The sequence below is a fragment of the Haemaphysalis longicornis genome, unplaced genomic scaffold, assembly GCF_048455015.1.
Source record: "Haemaphysalis longicornis isolate Haplotype H1 unplaced genomic scaffold, Haemaphysalis longicornis Haplotype H1 scaffold_10, whole genome shotgun sequence".
Classification (NCBI taxonomy): Eukaryota; Metazoa; Arthropoda; class Arachnida; order Ixodida; family Ixodidae; genus Haemaphysalis; species Haemaphysalis longicornis.
In genome coordinates this window covers 151,964,389-151,983,907 of record NW_027526204.1, presented here as the reverse complement: position 1 = coordinate 151,983,907, position 19,519 = coordinate 151,964,389, and the positions used below count along the sequence as shown (strand labels likewise).

At 48.4% G+C, this 19,519-nt stretch overlaps 1 protein-coding gene across 2 annotated transcripts in view; it reads right to left on the bottom strand.

Annotated features, from left to right (window-relative positions):
* LOC144159664 (lysosomal alpha-mannosidase-like) overlaps positions 1-18,867 on the bottom strand; it is a 45,721-nt gene extending 26,854 nt beyond the window's left edge. For both annotated transcript variants that reach the window (XM_077691289.1, XM_077691290.1), the window contains exons 1-10: positions 18,534-18,867; positions 14,135-14,237; positions 10,123-10,275; positions 8,930-9,123; positions 8,187-8,292; positions 7,861-7,961; positions 7,444-7,494; positions 4,708-4,824; positions 2,473-2,679; positions 2,182-2,242 (exon numbers count right to left, since the gene is read on the bottom strand). In XM_077691289.1, coding sequence (XP_077547415.1) covers positions 2,182-2,242; positions 2,473-2,679; positions 4,708-4,824; positions 7,444-7,494; positions 7,861-7,961; positions 8,187-8,292; positions 8,930-9,123; positions 10,123-10,275; positions 14,135-14,237; positions 18,534-18,794 — 1,354 coding nt within the window. In that variant the 5' untranslated portion in view covers positions 18,795-18,867. The remainder of the gene's footprint in view (positions 1-2,181; positions 2,243-2,472; positions 2,680-4,707; positions 4,825-7,443; positions 7,495-7,860; positions 7,962-8,186; positions 8,293-8,929; positions 9,124-10,122; positions 10,276-14,134; positions 14,238-18,533) is intronic.
* Between the last annotated feature and the right edge of the window lie 652 nt (positions 18,868-19,519).

Sequence of the window (19,519 nt, the reverse complement as noted above, 5' to 3'; positions counted from 1 at the left end):
TATGTGTCCATAGTTGCAAATATGTGTTGTATCATTTCTTACATTGACATGTAAGGCAACAAATGCCACGTGGAAAACAAAAAAAAGCTTTGTCGACAGACTGTCGGCTCTGTACTCGACCAGAGACAATTGATCACTGCTTTGTAGACTGCAGAGATGCTGTCTTTTTCTGGGACATTTTACAGCGAACGCTCAGAAAAGACATGGATATCACGCCTTTCTCTATCCGATTTTTGCCATTCGACTATCCTGGTGAGCCGCCTTATGACATGTTTGTGCTGATTGGTTTGTACAGTCTGTGGTGATGCCGCTTATGTGATAGGCATGCTGAGCCACCAAGATCAACTAAGTCATATTTCCGAGAAACTGTGGCATTTGTACATAGTGTGTATAGTTCGCTTGACCAACCACTTGACTGGTTCCCTCTTTTGAACGCTTGTGTGTGTTTGCCTGAATTTTGATGTATATGTGCTTCTCATAACTTCAGTGTATTCTTTTGTTTGCTTGTATTCCTCTTACTGTAACATCTGAGCGTATTCTCCCATGTAATAAAGAAGAAAAAAAGGTTCTGTGGCTTCGAGGTAGGGCTTCGAGGTAGAGTTCTGGGTACTTACACTGACGGCCTGGGTTCGAGCCCCAGCAGGTCTGCATTAATTTTTTTATTGCAAAGATTTTTTCTAAACTTAATTTGTTTTTTATTACGTAAGTACTTCATGTTACATGTTGTTTTTGTTATGAATGGTGATCTGATATGTTTTAGGTCGCTTTAGGTTCGGGGCGCCGCCTATGACCACGTTTAATTAACGTTCTTTATCGCGTGAAGAGGCGTGTCACGTGGGGCGCTGTGCAGCGAAGCGTTTGGAAATACGCATCCAGCTCATGCATCTATTTCGAAAAATATGCACCCAAAGTTGCGGCCCCAAGTAACAAGACACGTGCTGGCTGGTACAAGTTCTCCGACTCAGCATAATCGTGGCACCCTCTTGGTCAACCTCACGCCGAAAGAACACTGCAACCTAGACGCCCTGATCCGGACGTTGTATAAAATCACCCTCAACCGCCCAGCCTTTACACCTACCACCCTGCTTTTCCGGCTCGACCTTCATGCACCCTCTCCGGAATAATCGAAACGCGGCAAGTTAAGCGACTAACCCGTCTCGCGCCTACCCGAACTGATCGTTCTGTCCTAACTAAACTAGGCCGCAATGCACCAACCTCCGGTGAAGCTCCCATGCCCATCCCCCCGAGGCACTCGTAACCACACAAACGCCTCGCCCAACCAAGGAAGACGACAAGCCAGGTTCAGTCGTTGAAGTCTAAATACCCCCAACAAACCTGACATTCGCTACACGGACGTCGTCCCATCTATCGGGGCATGCACTGGCCGTAGCCGACTCAGACTGCACCGTCAAAACGTCCCTCACCCTTCTTAACGCCAGTACCGCCATCTGCGAAGAAATAGTCATCACCCTCCCACTAGCACAGCCTCCACAGACTTAGTGCCCCTGTTGCAGCCTTACAGCAAGGATGCCGAGGCTTTTTCTCAGGTCGCATCTCATCCTTAGCGCTAAAATTTGTCCAAGAAATTCAGAATTTCCCTTTCACGTAACTGATATGGATCCCCGGCCACTCCTCCCTTTGTAGGAACGAGGCTGCCCCAGCGAAACCCTGCTTCGGGCGTTCCCACGGAGGAGGAACGCCGGCACCTCCCATCCCACTCCGCCACCCTGAAATCCTCTACCACTACCTCCAGTCGCGACTGCACTACCAGCGACCCAGCCTCCCAGTTGCGCGCGCATAGAACGATGACTCCGAACCAATACCGTTGACAATAACCCTGTCCCCAACCACATATCTTCAACAACGTACCCCTACAACTGCCCTGCTTGTGACGTCCTGGGATATACTTATCTCCTTGTATGGTAATGACCACGTCTACCGCCTACCTCCCTGGACCAGCCCTCGTCCTTCTCATCCTCATCCTCCTACCCATCCTCCTCCACCCCGTCCTCGCTTTCTTTCTCAGGACTAATCATTGTTGCTCGGTATAGGCGCTGGTCGGGTGAGGGAAGGAGTGAGGCGGTAATATCAATCATTTGGTTCCGCCCTAACATAAAAAAGAATTTATGAATGACGATTCTATGCACCATCTGCAAATATGGACCAAAACAGTGCACGCACTTAGCTTTTGTGTCCTTGATGCGTCCTTCAGGCCTCCGAGAACGACCAGCTGCTTGCATGCCTGCTTTGGCAAGACAGGAAGAGAGAGTGTGTGAGCGTTGCTTCGTTCTCATTCCTTTCCACAGTGAAGTGATTGATTGATTGATTGATTGATTGATTGATTGATTGATTGATTGATTGATTGATTGATTGATTGATTGATTGATTGATTGATTGATTGATTGATTGATTGATTGATTGATTGATTGATTGATTGATTGATTGATTGGATTCCAAAGTGCGAAGAGTGACCTGCAGGAAGCTGTTGGCGTATCGCGCGTGCTCCTTGAGATTCGGCCGGCTCGAGTAGAAGCCGACCCAGATGCGTCCTGGCACGTCGCTGTAGGGCATCAGATCCCCTCGGAACACGGGCCACGACCGGTTGGACGCGTGCAGCGCCGCCAGGTAGCACAGCGGAGTCGAGTACAGGGCACGCACACGGTGGCTCTTCTTGCGTGCCTGCACTCCACGCGATCATACACGGCCGCCGAGAAATGCTGTCTATTTGCGAAAGCGATGAGTTCGCTGAACGAAAAAAGTACAAGACCCCCCTCCATGACATCTCGGAGGGGACGATGAGTTCCGCTGGTGAGAACTGCGCTGCGAACCTGATTTGTGAACCCGACTGTTAATTTTCCAGTAAACCTTAACAAAAATGTGCAGTTATCCTTACACCTAGTTTTAGACGTAATTTGTTGCGCTATTACGTTGAAATTACTGCACTCAAGCCGTAATTCTCTCTTGAAAGGATAGCCATGTCAAATCCTGTGAACACTGCGCTTAAAACTGCTCCTAAATTGTTCCCCTGCAAAACGTCCTTGCATGTTGATTGCCGTTGAACGTTTCACTTGGTAACATTCCGCTGGCTGGAAGCAGATTAACGCAGTGATCTAGCCCCCTCAGTAAGAAGCGTTGCTACCTACAGAGTTTATCTCCCATTGTAACGTGCATAGCCCGGCGACAAAGGTCTGATGCAACGTATTATAATGGTGAGTGATAACGTAAATCAAAGTACTCCTTTCTTAGTTTCGAGGCGCACATTGAACCCCTACCTGGAATAAAACCATGCCGTTGCTGGTTGCCTGCCCCTTCCTCCCCATTATATTCCTATTTCGTCAGCCGGAAACACGGTTGAACACACTTGGTTAGTGCCTCCCACCTCCATCTTTTTTTTTTTTTTTGTAACACTCTGGCCTTTCTTGAGACTCGATAGATGTCAATACCCCTTGAGCACGTAATTAATAGCTTGACCTACCGTGAGCGAGCTAATAGCTCGCTCACGCCGCCCCCCCCCCTTTCCCCCCCCCCCCCCTCCTCGAATGTTTCAGTCACTCTGACGGCCGCTACTGGAGTTTGGCGGCGGCTATGGCCACGGCGATGGCGTCGTAACCGAGCGAGCGATGACAGAAAGAAAACGTAGGAAGAAAACGTAGCGAGGGTTTGAGGGGAGGGCAGTAGGCTGAGCCCGTACAAAACGCTCGTCGGGACGTCTGGCGAGGGTATGACGGGGGGCCGGCACGCGCTGCTTTGGCGCAATCTCTCTCGTGCATACCCCTCTCACTTCACGCCACTCCTACATACTTGCGTGGCTAATTCGAACCACGTGGCATTTGCGCGGGAGGTTCAACACGATTTGCAACAACATGGTCGCCAGTGGCGGTGACGCGCTGCGAGATAACGGCAGAGTAACCCCGCGCCGCCGTGCTACAGTGTACTCTTCCAGTACATTGGAGTCGTGCGTTCGCTGATCACCCAATCACTCCCCGAGGCGCAGAAGATATGCGCCGTGACCCGGAAGACCGCAGTTCGCGCTGCGCACAAGTTTCGCATTAGGGAGTGTAGTAATCGTCAGTGCATTTTTCCTTACGGTCATTCTTTTAGTTATATAATTAATAATATAATCCCCTCTCTCTCTCTCTCTCTCTCTCTCTCTCTCTCTCTCTCTCTCTCTCTCTCTCTGTAGTTAAACTCATAACGTAGCGCATTAGTGTATTTGAAGTGTGTGCAGAAGAATTAAGTTCTCAGCGGATGCCTGACGAACGAGCTGAACGACGTTCTGTTTGGTCCGGTACAATTCATGCGAGTTTTTAGTGCTCACCACCCGTTGAATGCCGAGCGACATCCTTGCGAGTGTGTCGTCACAGTTGACTCACAGCATCAAAGGGGATAATGGCGCAAAACAAAAGGCTCTTTTTTGTACAGAATAAGACCAAGCCGTTTTTTAGTCCAACAATAATTGAACAATTTTTTGCATAAGTGTGCGCGAATAGGCTCGTGTCTGTCGCGGCACTTCACATTTCCTTCTGTTCATCCCCCAGAAGCTACCGTTGTGGCCGGCGCTTAAAAACAGACGAAAATACAGTATCGTTGAAGGGGGAGCGGAACTAGTCTTCGGGCCTCGTGTCACAACGCTGTGTTCCACACAATACCGTTGAACGGCTGCTTGCGCGCGGGGCTGCTTGCGCGCTTGTCTGATGATGTACGTACCTGCGCGTTGATCACCTTGATGGTGGCGTCGATTTGGTTGAACCAGTTCGGAGCGTTTTGAAATTCCGAGTCTCCGCCAATGAATATGATGATGTTGTTCGTGGCGTGGGCCGCGCTCTGTAAAATACATCAGAAGTCTGTCTAACAGTGCTATAGAATAGATAAAGGTCACTTTTGTCAGAAGAGATCCCTTTAGGGGCCGTAAAAACCCTAATTCGTGACAGAACGCCTCTCCCCCCCCCTCCCCATCACAACTGAACTGTCCCTACAACCGTGTACAGGTGAACGCATGTTCTCAATCTAGCGTTTGATGGTATTCATGCGACAGTTCTGTCGAAGAATAAAATACTATAGTAATGAACAAAACTGCTAAAGCATGCGTCGTACAAAAGCGTGCTAGTTGTGGCGGCGTCAAAATTTTCAAGAAACTGCTCAATAAATTTGGCAAGGAATTAATCTCATGTTGTAGTTCCTCCAATTAAAGGGACCCTGCAACACTCTCTGAGCAGTGCAAGTAAACCTGCGCGACGTTTAGATTACACTGCCAGAAATACCTGAGCCAAATATTACACGTGCACGTGAAGCGGTGAGCGCGCAAATCGATGTGAACGGCGCGGAAAAACCAACCGCTCTCTCTTCAGTTGTCCTCATTATGCATGGCCTAAGGGACGTCACATAGGCCATGGCTGCCCGATCGGCTGTCACTGGTCAACTTCGCGGCTAGATTATCTTATTTCCGTCGTCGTCATCGCTGTGTACGAACCTCTTCTATGCCTGAACCGGTAGGCACAGTTTTGCCGTTTATTTTGTGTTTTTGGTGCGCGTGGAGCTTGAGTGACGAACTCAATACTTCCCTTTCAATGGGACCACTCGACTACAAACGTTTATTGCTTCAAAAACGCCCTACCAGCCCGAGCGCGCACTTGCGAGCAGGCACCCATGCCTGCTTTTTTGTGGCACCAGACCGGAAATAGGCCCCTCCGCGTTGCGGAGAAAAGGAGAAAACTACCCGGCATGTGATATATCGAAGGCCGCCGAAGAGAACGCCGCGAGCCGCCCCCCTCTCCGGGAGAGAGCGCGCAGCCTTCGTCGCCTTGTCCGCGTTCGAGTTGAGAGGGAACGATTATGCGCGATTTCTCATCGCGCGTAGTTTCGTTAATTGTGAACGGATTTTCATAATTCTTGCGGGAGGAGATTTCTGGGACAATAGACTTTATCCCAAAATACAGTACTAGTAGTCGATGGCAAGTGTTGCAGGGTCCCTTTAAGGCGGTAGCGCGCGCACTCTGAGAATTTACCGCCCCCCTCCCCCGTCTTAAACGCGCCAGAGCTCAGACACTAGCTAGCCACCTTTGTAACTATACTAGAAAGACCACTCTTTATTTTCAGCAGCGTTTTACGCTTAGAATTAAGGTGATTCGTACAAAATTTCACCCAACCAAAAAGTTTTTTTTTATATATTTTGGTCGATTGACTTTAGTACACTCGCTAATGATGTAGTGTAACATGTTTACTTATCTCAAGTTGGCGACAGTCAATCCGCAACACACATGCAGCTGAGTGATGTTGGCCAAATTAGGTCACGTGGTTCCTGTGTTACATTTGCGACACTAAACTGCGCAAGCTGTGTGCCTATTAGCTGTAACCGCCGTAAATTCTAGACACTGATACCGACCCGAATGCTGCAGCTGTATCGCCCTTCAGGCACGTCTGCTGAAGGGCTATACATTCGCATTGTTCTCAGTGACCGTGAAACGGTGGCTTGGGAATAGAAAACGATGAAGTAGAGGGATGACTTCATCAGGCCATCCCTTCGAGATTCTCTTTTCGGTCTCTTATATCTAGGGTCTTCCTGGTGAAGTCACAGACACGGCGTTCGGTTTTCGTGGACGGCAGCGCTCCTTTCCGAGTTTAAATGACGGAAGCAAAAAAGCAGTTATTCTTCGACTCATCGCCTATTAAGCGTAGACGCCGTGGCTACTCGCTTGGACATACCAAGAGGAAGACAAACAAAACACAACTGAAAAAAAAGAAAGATACACACACCATACAAGTGGTCGTGTTGTTCGCGTGCCTTCTCGTGGCTTTAGCGCGAATGCGATCATCCATACGTGGGTTCGACACCAAATTAACTGGAGAAGTCAGGTACAGCATTTACCCACCTTTTCTCTCTATCGTTCTTGCTGGAAGCAACTTGCATTTGCGTATTGTTGGCCTGTGCGAGTTTGGCACAAAATAACCAAGACCTAATCTGAGATGCGGGTGGCACAGAATGTAGCAGCAGGTTTTACGTTGCGCCCGTGCCCTGAGTCGACACTATGTCCTAAGCTCCAGCCAGAGCAACCCTAACTTGTGCCGCCGCGGTGCACTCCACTCCGATGGACGCTCCATCGACCTTTTTATGACGCTATCCTACAACGTCCCTCCTTACGACGTCTATGTGGACTCTTTCACTTGTCGGAACTGGACTTATATTTTATGACATTTGTCAAATATACTCGTGTCATAGAAGGTCTATGGAGTAACCTCACATTAACGCTATTCGCATAGGTATACGCATATACATAAGCCCCGCTAATGGTTACCATGACTCATCTTCTTTCAGCACTGGGTAATGAACGGGTCTATTGTGCCGACCCCCCCCCCCCCCCCCCCCGGGGGTGCGTATACAGTGTCACTAATACGCACTTCTCACTCTGTCAAAAAGAACTTTGTCGTTTGAAGACATCGTCATACCTGTCTGAAGACCAACTTGAGAATCTCGTCCGCCATGTGCGTCATGGCAGCCTCCAGGACCGAGAAGAAGAAGAAACGGAGAATAGTAAGAATGCGCAGCAATTTTCAAATATGTGTGTGCCGCTGAATGCATTTCGTGAAATTCTGCGCTTTTGCTAACAATGAAACGCAAAACTTCAAAATTAAAATTTGGCGACGGGCTACTCCAACAGCGAGCCGGATTAGAGCATTTAGATGGTGAGGTGGTTTCAGATAGTGGCTAAACCGAAAACAGATGAATTCCTCAGTAATTGTGAAAGATGTCTTATGGCCGCACAACCTAAAAGAGAAAATGACCGCTAAGCCACATTCACAGCTTTTTTTAAGTTTATCCGTCTCGTTCCAGAAACTCATTGCCTGAACATAAACTTGTCGTACCTTGTTATCATACGCAGCGCAGAAAGAGTCGGCTACGCAGAACTCCGATGGTGTGACGTACAAGCCGTACATTGCCAGGGTGAAGATGTCGTGGCGCGGGCCTCGTTAAGTGGAAGAAAAAAGAACCAGTCAACACGGTCAGGACACCCCAAAGTGAACAGTTTTACACTCAGAAAAGTCTATTTAGGAAGTTTGCTTCGTCATTCTGGTTATTTTTCGTGTTCCCTTTGCATTGCAAGAAGCCTATAGAGCTTGCCATCAGAGGTTTACACTTGTCATCAGAGAGTATTACACGAAGAAGAAAGAGCGAGGCGCTGGTCGAATACCGTTCATGGTCGAGGGCTTCCAGATGAACTCCAGCCTCTTGTTCGCGGCCCACCTCTTGTGCAGCACGTGGTGCATCCTCCCCAGAACGAGGCAGTCGTAACCCATCTACGAAGATGGAGGGAGGAAACTGCAGTGCCCAATAGCGCCCATGGCTCCACTACAACCAACATCACTTCCTGAGAACAGTGGTGTGGGAGGGAAGTTAAAAGGGGTCAGTCTCAAAGTACGCACTAGAGAGTACATTTAACGGCCTTGACCGGGTCTACCGTTCTTGCTTCCGGGGTGCACTGAACTAACCCGTCAAGGACATATTGATAACTGTGACTACCCCGAGCAGTTTCAAGAACTGTGTGCCACTTGTGGCCGTAATGACAGTGGTGTAAACAGGTTCCGTGAATTTGTGACACGCTTTGATTCTCCTCGTCAGTGTTATTCATTATTTTGGTGAGTACGTTAATTTTCAGTGGGTATAGGTAAGGCGCCTTATGCGTCAAGCGCTCTAGGACCGGCGTTCTTTTGAAGCGTTGTGTTCACATCACTACAAATGCCTCATCTGCTTAGCTGAAGATCTGGAAACCGGTTCGGCAGCAGGAACAAACATGGGGGCTGCAGGAGCGGTCTTGGAGGCGGCAAATAAACAAATGTGAAAACGCGTCGTTCTTCGCACATGTTTTTCGCCCCTTAGGCTAATCAGTACAACGGGCCATTCAAACAAATGCTGCTCGAGCGAAGAGGCAGGGACCTCGGCGAGCAGCGTGGCGAAGCCCCTGGAGTGTCCGAAGGGGTCGATCTGCCAGGCCACTTTGACGTCCCCGCACTCGCCGAACGTGTCGTTCAGGAAGCGTAGGCCCAGCGTCATCTGGTCCACGATGGCCGTGTAGTGCGTCACGGCTTCGTCGTTCTGCGTCCAGCCGCCGCCCACGAACTGCAGCCGGCCTGCGGGGGGAAGGGGCGCTTGTATACCGTACACTAGTTGGCAAGAACGCGGCGCCCTAAGTGGTCAGGCGGCTTCCTTTCTGAGATGCCGCCATTATTTTCGCGGTTGCGTTCTTTCATTCATTATCTGGAGCCAGAGGTGTAGCCAGGGGGCCGTTTCGGTGTCAGAACACCCCCCGAAATTTTCTGAATGCCGCATTTCCCCCTCCTTTCTGGGATTTTTTTTTCCGGGCTATGTAGGCACCACATTGATACATCACATTGTAAAAGCTAAAATAAGAAGAACGTTTGTTTCTTGACAAAAATGGTTCCTCAGAGCCCTGTGTGCACTCGTATTTTTAGTAGATATTATATTGAACAAAGCAACGAGCCCTGTGGTTTTATTAAAGCAGAAAAATTTCTAGCATATTGTTTGGGTGCCGGCTCTTTTTATTTTTATTTTTTTTTATACCGGTGACATATAACACCCCCCCCCCCCCCAAAGAAAAAAGAGAAAAATTTATGGCTACGCCTCTGTATAGGACCCTGCCAACTACGAAAAAAAAAAGATAAAGATCCGAAGCCAACACTTCTGCGCAGAAATAAATCTATGAATACATGCGCATTCAGTGACGTTGGTATGCAAAAAAAAAAAGGCGGAATATTTGAAATCCACCTATTTGATCGCAAGGTATACCCTGGCGTGCAGAAACCATTTTAAGCCAAAAAAAAAAATGTCGCCATGCATTAAAGGTGCAATCTTTCGAAATGAAGAGAACTTATTGTTGCCTTCCGGGTCCCTTTAAGCAAAAAAAAAAAAAATGTCATATATTGAGCGATACCCCACCAACGTACGAGTAGATGACCTCTATAAGGTATAAGGGTGGGCAGTTCCCCCTTCTGCGTAACCCCCTTGGACGACGCCCGTTAACAGAACCGCATATGAAGCTAATTCCGCGGGTATCTTGAGACTGCGGCCCCTTATCGGGACGGGGTGCTCGGTGGCTTGTACCAACGTACCTGTCCGCACGAGCTCGTGGACAGACTCTCTGGCAGCGAGCTGCGCCTGCAGCTTGTACCAGCGGCTGAAGTAGACATTCTCGGCGCTCACGAACCGACGCTCCGGATACTTGAGCAGGCTGTCGCGCACGCCCGTGTAGATGTGCTCCACCGCTGCAACGAGTGCGTCCGCTCAGCGCCCAGACTCAAGAACCTACTGAAGCACTCTCGTATGGGGTGCCGCCTCCACGGCCGTCCTGGCGCCTTCTGTTAATGCGTCAGATTGCAGACTGAGGCTGTCTATTCGAGCACCAGAAGAGAGCGCAGTATCTCGGCGCCCCATCGTGATCGCAGTGGCCGCCACTTACAACAACTTCAGCGAAGTATAGATCTGCCCCAGCGGCAAGGCGCGAAGATAGAGGCGAAAGTTGCCCCTTGAAGAAATGCACGCAAATACTCAATTTTTGCCGTGCTGGTACGTGTACTAAACCTGTGTACCCCAACCATGCTTATTGAAATGGCGTAGAAGAAAACAAACCTTGCGGCACTGCATAATGGTTTTGAGAATACGCTGAGATATTTTTGTGCTGAAGAAACTAGGGAAAGGAAGTACACAGTGTGCACGTGTGACTGGCCAGTTGTTGTCACAGCGGCCTAATAAGTGTTCAAGGCGAATCCCAGCACGTCCGTCGTGATTTCTGGCGCTAAGTTCTAGTGAGAGCTGAAAGCGCAATCTTCCGACACAGATTTAATAGGAAAAGATTTACTTTATATATGCTAGATATCGGAGGGAAATGTCATGCAGAAAGCAGAAAAGCGTCAGTTCCAGTAAGGTATACGACACACTTACAGACATGACATTGCTTTTAAGCACCAGACAGGATAAAGTGAAGTGGTGTATACTGTGAATTTCACAGCTTCTAAACACACCAATGATTGATGTGAATCGCAAAAAAAAAGAGGCATAAGCTAACGCATCAGGCACAAGAAAGTAAATCTACAGCCATTCGCTTTTCCCTTATAGACGGATTACAAATACAGCAGCAGTCAATCCACAGCCATTCGTTTTCCCATTACAGGCAATCTGCGGTTCCCATCATGAGAAAATCGCTCAATTGCACTACTTATGTCGACGAAAATGTCCCGGTGCGCAGACAGTAAATAAAATCCCAACAATCTATCTTCGCACATGGTGAACCGAATCCACGTATTCAGTCTGCGAAGAGTTTAAAAGTACCCCTCTGCTGTCGCAACGCTGATAGAAAGCGTCCCCAAGACCTGTAGGAGTGTGTGAACGGTCGGGAAAATGTCCTTGTCGCAAGCACCGAAGGCCTCAATGGCTGTCGACGAAATGCAGGCACCACGTTCCTTTTCTCGCCATCACTTCGAAAACGACAAATCTTACTCAACGCGGAACGCCTGGTCAAGATTAGCCGGCGGCATGCGAGTAATTGAGCCGTACTTCATTGCAGGGCTGCTGCAAGTCAGGCTATCTCCGGAAGAGCGACTAGTACGTATTAAATTCGAAGGCAACAAAGAAAAGAGGTGGAACATATTCAGCGTCTCAGATGGAAATCTTTGGATGATGTCCCCAATGACATTGTCCAATGCGGGCATATAAACAGTGTGTCTGAAGTAAGTGGCAACGTCACTCGTGGACATATATATTTTGGTAGCAATTCTGCTTTCTCGGTGCGCTTTTCAGGCAAAGATATGTCCAGATCTCCTCAGCGAGTGCAGTGGCCTCGTGAAAAATGTTAAGAAATTTGCTTTCGTTCTAACATCGCTTTTCCCGCAGTACTGTCAGCGTGTCCTGCACAGCGTCTTGAGCCGTCTTTACATCTTTCTATGGTATTTGAAACACCTTGCTGAGCGAATACGTGTGTGCCAAAAGATAATATAGGACCACGAAGTGGCTATCAGATATCACGGCGAGGAGTGTCGCAGCACTGGAGGAACTCTGGCGTTCCCTCTGATGAGCAATGTTATCTAACGTTTCGACCATCTTCGCGAGAGAGCTGCGGAACTGCTGAACACTTTCGTGGCGTTCAAACCATCGGGTTTCGCAGAATTTCGTGTTTCCCTCCAAACATCCGTTTGAGAAGTTCGTTCCTTTTAGACGAAGCTGTGAAGAATGCGGTTAGTTCCTTTATCAGACCGACAGCATTCCGAATATCTTGCACTTCAGTTGATCTTGAAATTGATAAATTAGGCGCGTGATTGTAGCATGGGCACCTTAGAGCATGCGGTGCACTTCTTCGAATCCCTGCTGCCGCTCCCTTCGTTTCAGACACCTTAGTGCTACAACCACCTGTCCCAACTCCGTCACAATTCAGTCCATGCCTTTGTAAGATGGCAAGAACAGTGCGCCCCAGATCTTTACCTGCAATGGTTGGCTTGTGAACACTTTGATTCATTGACTCAGAGTGCTCGGCAGATGACTTTTTCAAAGATATAAATTCAAGTAAGTCCTCACGGAGTACACCGTTATGCACGTAGCTCAACACCTGCGCTATGTAGTTGCGATTCGTGGGCAATATTCGTAGTCCCATCAAACCACAGTTCTAGCTCTTACTGTGATGATAGAGCTGATTTCAGCACCGCAACAGGATATGGTCTTGCTGATGTATGTTTCCGGGCGTGACAAACGATTAAGGTGGTCTGCGAGCCCCTTGTCTCCGCATTCAATCGGGAAACGTAGAAGTTCTCTAAAATTTCCTTCGTTCGCGAAAGAAGAAAAGCTCATTTCACCTTCTTTCAAGAGCGCCCCATCGTCTCTTTGTCTCTTTGTCCCCGCAAAGAAATATTTTGTCGGCCAAAAAACAATGATAGTATTGATGATTGGAACCAGCTTTCGTCGATTTCCTTTAACCTGAGACAATTGATGGGCGTTGAGCTGGTTTTCTATATAAAACCAGCTCTCAGGCGCGCTAATGCGCTGGAGCAACTCTTTCCCAGAACCCACAGAAGCCAAGTGATAGCTTTTTTTTTTTTTTTTTTTTTTTTTGCGTGAGCAGTCAGGTTACCGTACGTCCCCGGCGGTTTATTGAACTAAACCCTTGTGAATATCCGAGAAGACTACCCACTCAAACTTCTCCAAATGATTCCGTGTGGCATGACGTCGGACATCTTTCCCATCTTTTTTATGAAAAGAATAAGGAAACGTGTAGCCCTTTTTGGGGGTTCCAGTGCTCCTGTAGCAACATTTTGGTGGACGGAATGCCACGCCGCCGCGTCCGACCACGAAACAAAAGGCCCCTTTTATTTGACATTTTGGACTGTTCAGAACAGTTCCAATCCAGCTCCGTATTTCATTTGCACGTATTTCATTTGCACGTATTTCATTTGCCTTATGCGGGGTCAGTTCTGGACTGCCAGGAGCTGCTCAAAACTGCCCTGGACAGGCAAATAAAGGGGACCGAAGGTGCTGAACAAATTTCGGGCACTTCCTTCTTCTTTTTTTTTTTTTTTCTGCTCGCTCTTTGTCGTCTACATTGGCGCCGCTGAGCCGTGCTCTCTTGCTCATAGCCTGCTTTGAGGCAGCGCTTGGCAGCGAAAACAGTGGGAATGAAAACGAGCCGCCGGGGTGGTGGAGGGAAAGGGGGGTGGGGGTGAAATGTGAGACAGTGCGACTATAAGCCCCAATCCATGCACAGAACATTACGTTGTTGGCGGATGAAACGGATGGGTGGAGACAGGTATGAAAGGGGGAAGCAAGGGGGGAGAACAGGCGTATTAGGGGGGGGGGGGGAGGGGGCCAGGGCCCCCCCTCTGGATCCGCCACTGGGCGAAGTTATGTTTCCAGTTGTTTTTCACGTGCATAAACTACGGGCATTATGCGGGCCAGCCCATGCAGAAATTTGAACTTTTCCCTCAGACAGACCACCTCGTGCATTCGGCTCGTTACCTGGAATGGCCAAGCAATGCATAGAGTGGTAAAAACAGAGTTCGCCCCTCATTAGCACTCAAAAAGAGCGGCGAGTGCTCGACGCCGCTTGCACGAGCTTGCACAAAGAACCTTATGGCGACTCACTGGAGGTGAACATGTTGTCGACGGTATCCAACCAGCCGGCATCCAGGTGGCTATGGCAGACGATGTGCACGTTCAGGTAGTCCTTGGAGATCGGCGCGCAGCTCTATTGGGGGCAGGATGAAACAAGGGAGACAGGGATCGTTATCATCATGACCATCACCATCACCCGTTCGATGTGACCCCGCCCCGCCTGTTGTACACGTGTTGTGTTGCTCGGGTTTCCCGCCTGTTGTCTTTCGCCGTCATGGCGCCCTTTAAAAAGCTGACTTCGTTGCTTTCGCTTTTACGGACATCGGAAGCAACAAAAGATTTTTTATACATGGATAGGCCGCGGATACACCACACGAACATGTTTTTGCTTCGGAAAAAAAGTTACGAAGGCCTAAAATCGGTGCTGTCACGCAGAGGACCTTCCGTGCTATAACTATAGGAACATCACAAAATGTTAAAGCTGGTCGGCGAGGCTTGACATAAAGGCTGGCGTAAAAACTCGATCAGCCTTCAATCCCTACAAACAAGCGAACGCTGCATCAGGCAACATGAGGCTGACATATTTTACGATTGCTGCGAGAATATGCCGCTGCCTTGCTCACAATTTCGCAAAGCAATGTGGCGCGGGAAGGGCTTAAACAAAAAAGGGACATCGTCGGTTTGCGTTCTGAGCCAAGGAGGCCTATTTCGTAGCCAAAAATGCGCGGCAGAAAGCTACACGAGTACGATATTAAATGCTTAAGCATATCTTCATGGACACTCAACGAGGAAACCGTCTGTCCGTTTGTAACACTCGATGCGTCACACTTCCGCGGCATACGAAAATGTTCTTGATGGAAATTTATACTATCCCTTCCTAAACAGATTTTAAAGAAGCTCGAAAGCTAAAAGTGCGTCCAATCATCACTGAAAGTGCGGCAATCGATCCTCGAACCTTCAAAGACCCGAACCGCAAACGAAGAACGAAAGTGTACTCCTCCTTCATGCGTCTATTGCCTTATCTAGAACCGTTCCTTATCGCGATTTTGAAGTAACCGTTGTGACAAAATGGAAGCCCGGTTTCGCGCATGCGCAGTGTGTCCAGATATCTTGTCAGAGATTTTTGGTCGACCAACCGGTCTATAGAAAAATGCATCAGTTTTTTTTTTTTTTTTTTTTGACAGGACGCCGTCAGTTCCACTAAAACGTTTTCGCTTTAATGGGCCCTAGGGCCTCGATATGTTCATACGAGACCACTTATATTGCCGCTAAAAGAATGTCTTCTCAGCAATGCATTTGTGTATAATGGTTAAACCGACTTTAAAGGGGCTTGATGTACAGCGTTTTTTACAGGAGTACGGCCACGAAATTTCAAAGCTCAGATAACAATGTAAAAAAGCTTCCTTTGTATATGGAGATACCCCCTCGAAAGTTCAAACCGTAACCGTTCAATAGAACATATTTTAAATCCATTTTAATCCTTGGGCGCACGAGAAATCCCATCCGCGGTATCGATCGAGCAAGCGCATGACGTCATGTGCGCTTCGACCCAAACGGTCGACATCAGGGCCCCGGTGATGCATCGAGGCAGCCGCGGTGCTGTTGGCGCGCGCTTTTCCGCCTTGTGTGCCACGTCACAGTTTTATAGACATTTTTTTATAGTCATTTAAGCGTTTCTCTTTCTTTAACAAACAGCCCTGCTTAGAAATGTACGTAAGAGGGGACAGCTGTAGCCACGGGTTGCCGTAATAAAGTTTTTCTTCAGTTTTTGGAATACGGGAGCGAGGAGATTTCAATCGGAGCCAAAGAATCTCAGGCACGCCTTCCTCGTGGCGAAGCCCGCAACATCAGCCTCTGCTCGATTAATGAAGATTTATTCTCTTTGGCTCTCTTAAAATGAAGCTAACCCGGGCTTTAAAATAATTTTAGACTCCAGAAATGCAACCTCTCTTTCCGGAGTAAAGTACAGTCCACTTTGAGCGAACCCGGTTTTAACGAAATCCCGGCTATAACGAACAAGTCTTCGTTTCCCGTTACCATTTGTATACATGTATACAAATGGTAACGGGAAACGAAGACTTTAAAATATATGTATATATTTTATGTCCAGATATAGCGAAAAAAGGATATAGGCCTAAAGAACTGATTTCCGTTTCTTGATGTGTTCGTTATTAGCGGGTTGCGCTGCATACGATTGTACAAATTGTTTTTCTATATCCATGCACAAAGTAATAATAGTAGCAAACAAATTGTTCTTTCCTCAAAAATAAGATCAATTCAATTTGGTGCGTCACTTACTTTTCGGGCCAAAGACTTCGCGACAAGGCGCCCTTTCAGCAAAAGTTTTGTTCTTGTTTCAGCATTTTGTTTCAGCATAAATGTCGGGAGGCAAAAGTTACACTTGTGTTAGTTTTGTGAATACGGTCGTTCGAACCCTGCTCAGGCGGTTTCTCGGATGGCCAATTCCACCTTCGCACCCTCGTTTTGGGTGTGAGATTGTGGGTCCATGTTCCTCGGTATCAGGCATTTTTCGCTCACTTCAAAGAGCACCACTGTAGTCTTTTCTTTTGATGGATGGAAGACAGAGCCGGGTGGACAGAAAAGGAAGGGAGAGCAGGATGGAGGGGGGGAGGGGTCATTCAGAGCAGGTTGGCGCCCCCTTTTCGCCGGCGCCCTGCACTGTCTGTGCGGGCGAACGGACGGGCATACAGGTTGACCTAACGAGAACTGATGCTGTATAAGTATTAATCACTTCGCTCTCCCAAAGCTCTGGGTCGCTTGCGCGTGTACTTGCGCTCAGGTTAACTTACGACATAGTCTTTTGCTTACCCGGCCGACCGTAGATTCCGGCGCGAAATAGAAATTATTTTGAACGAGAACCACAAGAATTTGTATTCCCAGGTGGGAGCCATTTGCCAATAGGGCGAGTACGTTCCTGCTGGATGAAACCAGAAACCGCTGTCCCGATAACTGTTTCAAAATGGTGCTAGCTGCCCCCAAGGATGGGGGTTCTGCGGCGGCCGCTTTTCTGATGGAGACGAAAAGCAAAAACGCCCGTGTGTTCCAGATTCCGGCGCACGTTAAAGATCCCCAGGTGGTCAAAATTGATGTGGAGCCCTCCACTACGGCGCGCCATATCGCCTGTGTAGCGTCCGCGTGTTAAGCCCCACAATCAATCAAATCAAATCAATCGTTTCAAAAGGGTCTCAAAAATAGCTAATAACTAAAGTGGGCCATGCAGACAAAATACAAGTTTGTTTTATTCTAGAGATTTGTTGTTTTATAGCGCTCCCAGCGCTTGTTCGACGGCAAACGATGATTTATTTACTGAGAAATTAAGCAACTTAAGCCAAAATTTTGATTCTCCCGCTAAATCGTGTGCTTCGTGACGTCTGCGATGACGTATCCAGGACAGATGTTCAAGCGAACGTTAGTGCGCTGTTTAGTCTGCAGAGAACTCCGAAACGCCTTCTTTACCGTCTAGTTCTCTTATATGGCGCCACCATACCGCAAAAGAGCGCTGTCCTCACTCGCTTTGTTTCTCACCGACTCGCAATTGGCTTGTTTTTGTTACGGTAGGTAGTAATCGTTTCGTGAAATATAGAATATGCTAGACAAACTGACTCACGTAAGACAATGTTGCTTACGCCAATCGGCCAGTGTCGTGTGAAACAACCCCAAAGTTCCGGACTGCTGTGCAGCTATAACAAGCGCAGTGCGCGCAGTACTAGCAGCAGTACGAACTGGCGCTTTAATCAGCTATAAAGCTTTAATGTTCACGTGTGCTTTCGTAACCTCCATTGTTTACCCCACAATTCTTACTGTAATAAAATGAATATGCATTACATTTAAGCGAAAGCAGCTCGTTCTGCAAGCTTATAAGCCCTGCCTAGCTTGCGTTTTCTTTGGAGGCCTCAGCCAATCGCACAGCTGCCCATAATACGTCATAGGTTCTAGTGCGGGAAATGAGCTAGTGGGTCGCATGGCCATTCTCTTTATTCCTAATTATATAGCATATATATGAATGAAGTTTCCGCTAAAGGTGGTGTTAGTGTTATTCTAAAGAGGCAGTCTTTCGAATCAACCAAATTGGCATTTTGTCTGCATGGCCCATTCAAAGCATGAGATATGTGTTAAAGAGGGGGTACTGCCACTGTTGCCCAAGGGCATTAGCGCGGTAAAATGCGCCAGGAGTTCGACTATAAAAAATTATTGGTTGTGCATGTGCGTAGTCTTTGAGGCCTGATATAGAACATCAGTGTAGCAACGACAACAATGGCATTAACAGCAACAAACAACAACTTCACTTCTTTGTAGAGGGATTCAGCCCAAATGGTAAAGTACACGCGTGTACTGAAGTTTTCTTGCTATATGACATGTGCGTACAAAATTCGGGTCACATGAGCAGCAAATCCGGGCAACAAGTTACCTGAAAGCCGCATCCTCCGTCCACCGGTCCTTGCGTGCGAAAGGGCCGCCGGCACGACACCATCCCGCACGTCGCCATCAGGAACAAGAGCAGAGCCGGGGCCGCCATCGCGACACAGCCACACGCACCTTTTCGCTTAGCGCCTACGTGCCAACGGGTGCCCCCCGGTCTCGACCGCTCGGACAGAATGCTCAAGCGTCCTGCGACCGGAAGGCGGCGATGGTGACGGAAACGAGCCCGCAAACAGCCATCGCCGTTCATCCGAGTGAATTTCTCGGGGCAAAATATCCCGGGTTCCGCTGCGGCGTCGCCGTGAGCGCACGTACGCGTATAGCCTCTGTGCTGGCGGTGTCTCGTGCTGCGGAGATCACCTTGCACTGTTACGCTGAGACGGCTGTTTCTGGTGGCTTCCTAAAGGCCCGCCGACACACTCCCCGCAGCGCACCCTCAAATACACGCTTGCAAACTTATTCTTGCATTGATGTCCCGTTGATTTCATACTGCATCCAAAATACAAGTTCAACTCTGCGACGAAAGATGCCAAAGGGTGAGAAAAAGGCGACAAAGGGCGACAAAGGGTGAGAAAAAAGCGACAAACTTTGCAACAAAAGTGTGAGCTTTCCGCTGCGCGTAAAAGAGTAATACTTGGCCCAGATGACCTTGACGACCCAATCTAACGATTGCGCTACTTCATTTAGTGTGCTCAAAATGCCTTTGAGGGCCCCTTTAAGTGGCCGGTATATAATTCATTGTTTCGTAGGTGTGTGCCAGGAACAGTACTTTGTTCTGTAAAGTTAAGACGCGAGACTCCAATCGAGCGAGTGAAAAGGGGCACCAGAAAGAAGTTCGGTTATGCCAAACTGGCCCGAAACAAAGGCTAGGGAATCGTGACGCTAAGGAAGTTCGTGCTGCTTACTTCGAGACGTGAGGTGCACAAGGTGTGTGTGTGTGGGGGGGGGGGGGGGAGGGGGGGGGAATGTACGTGC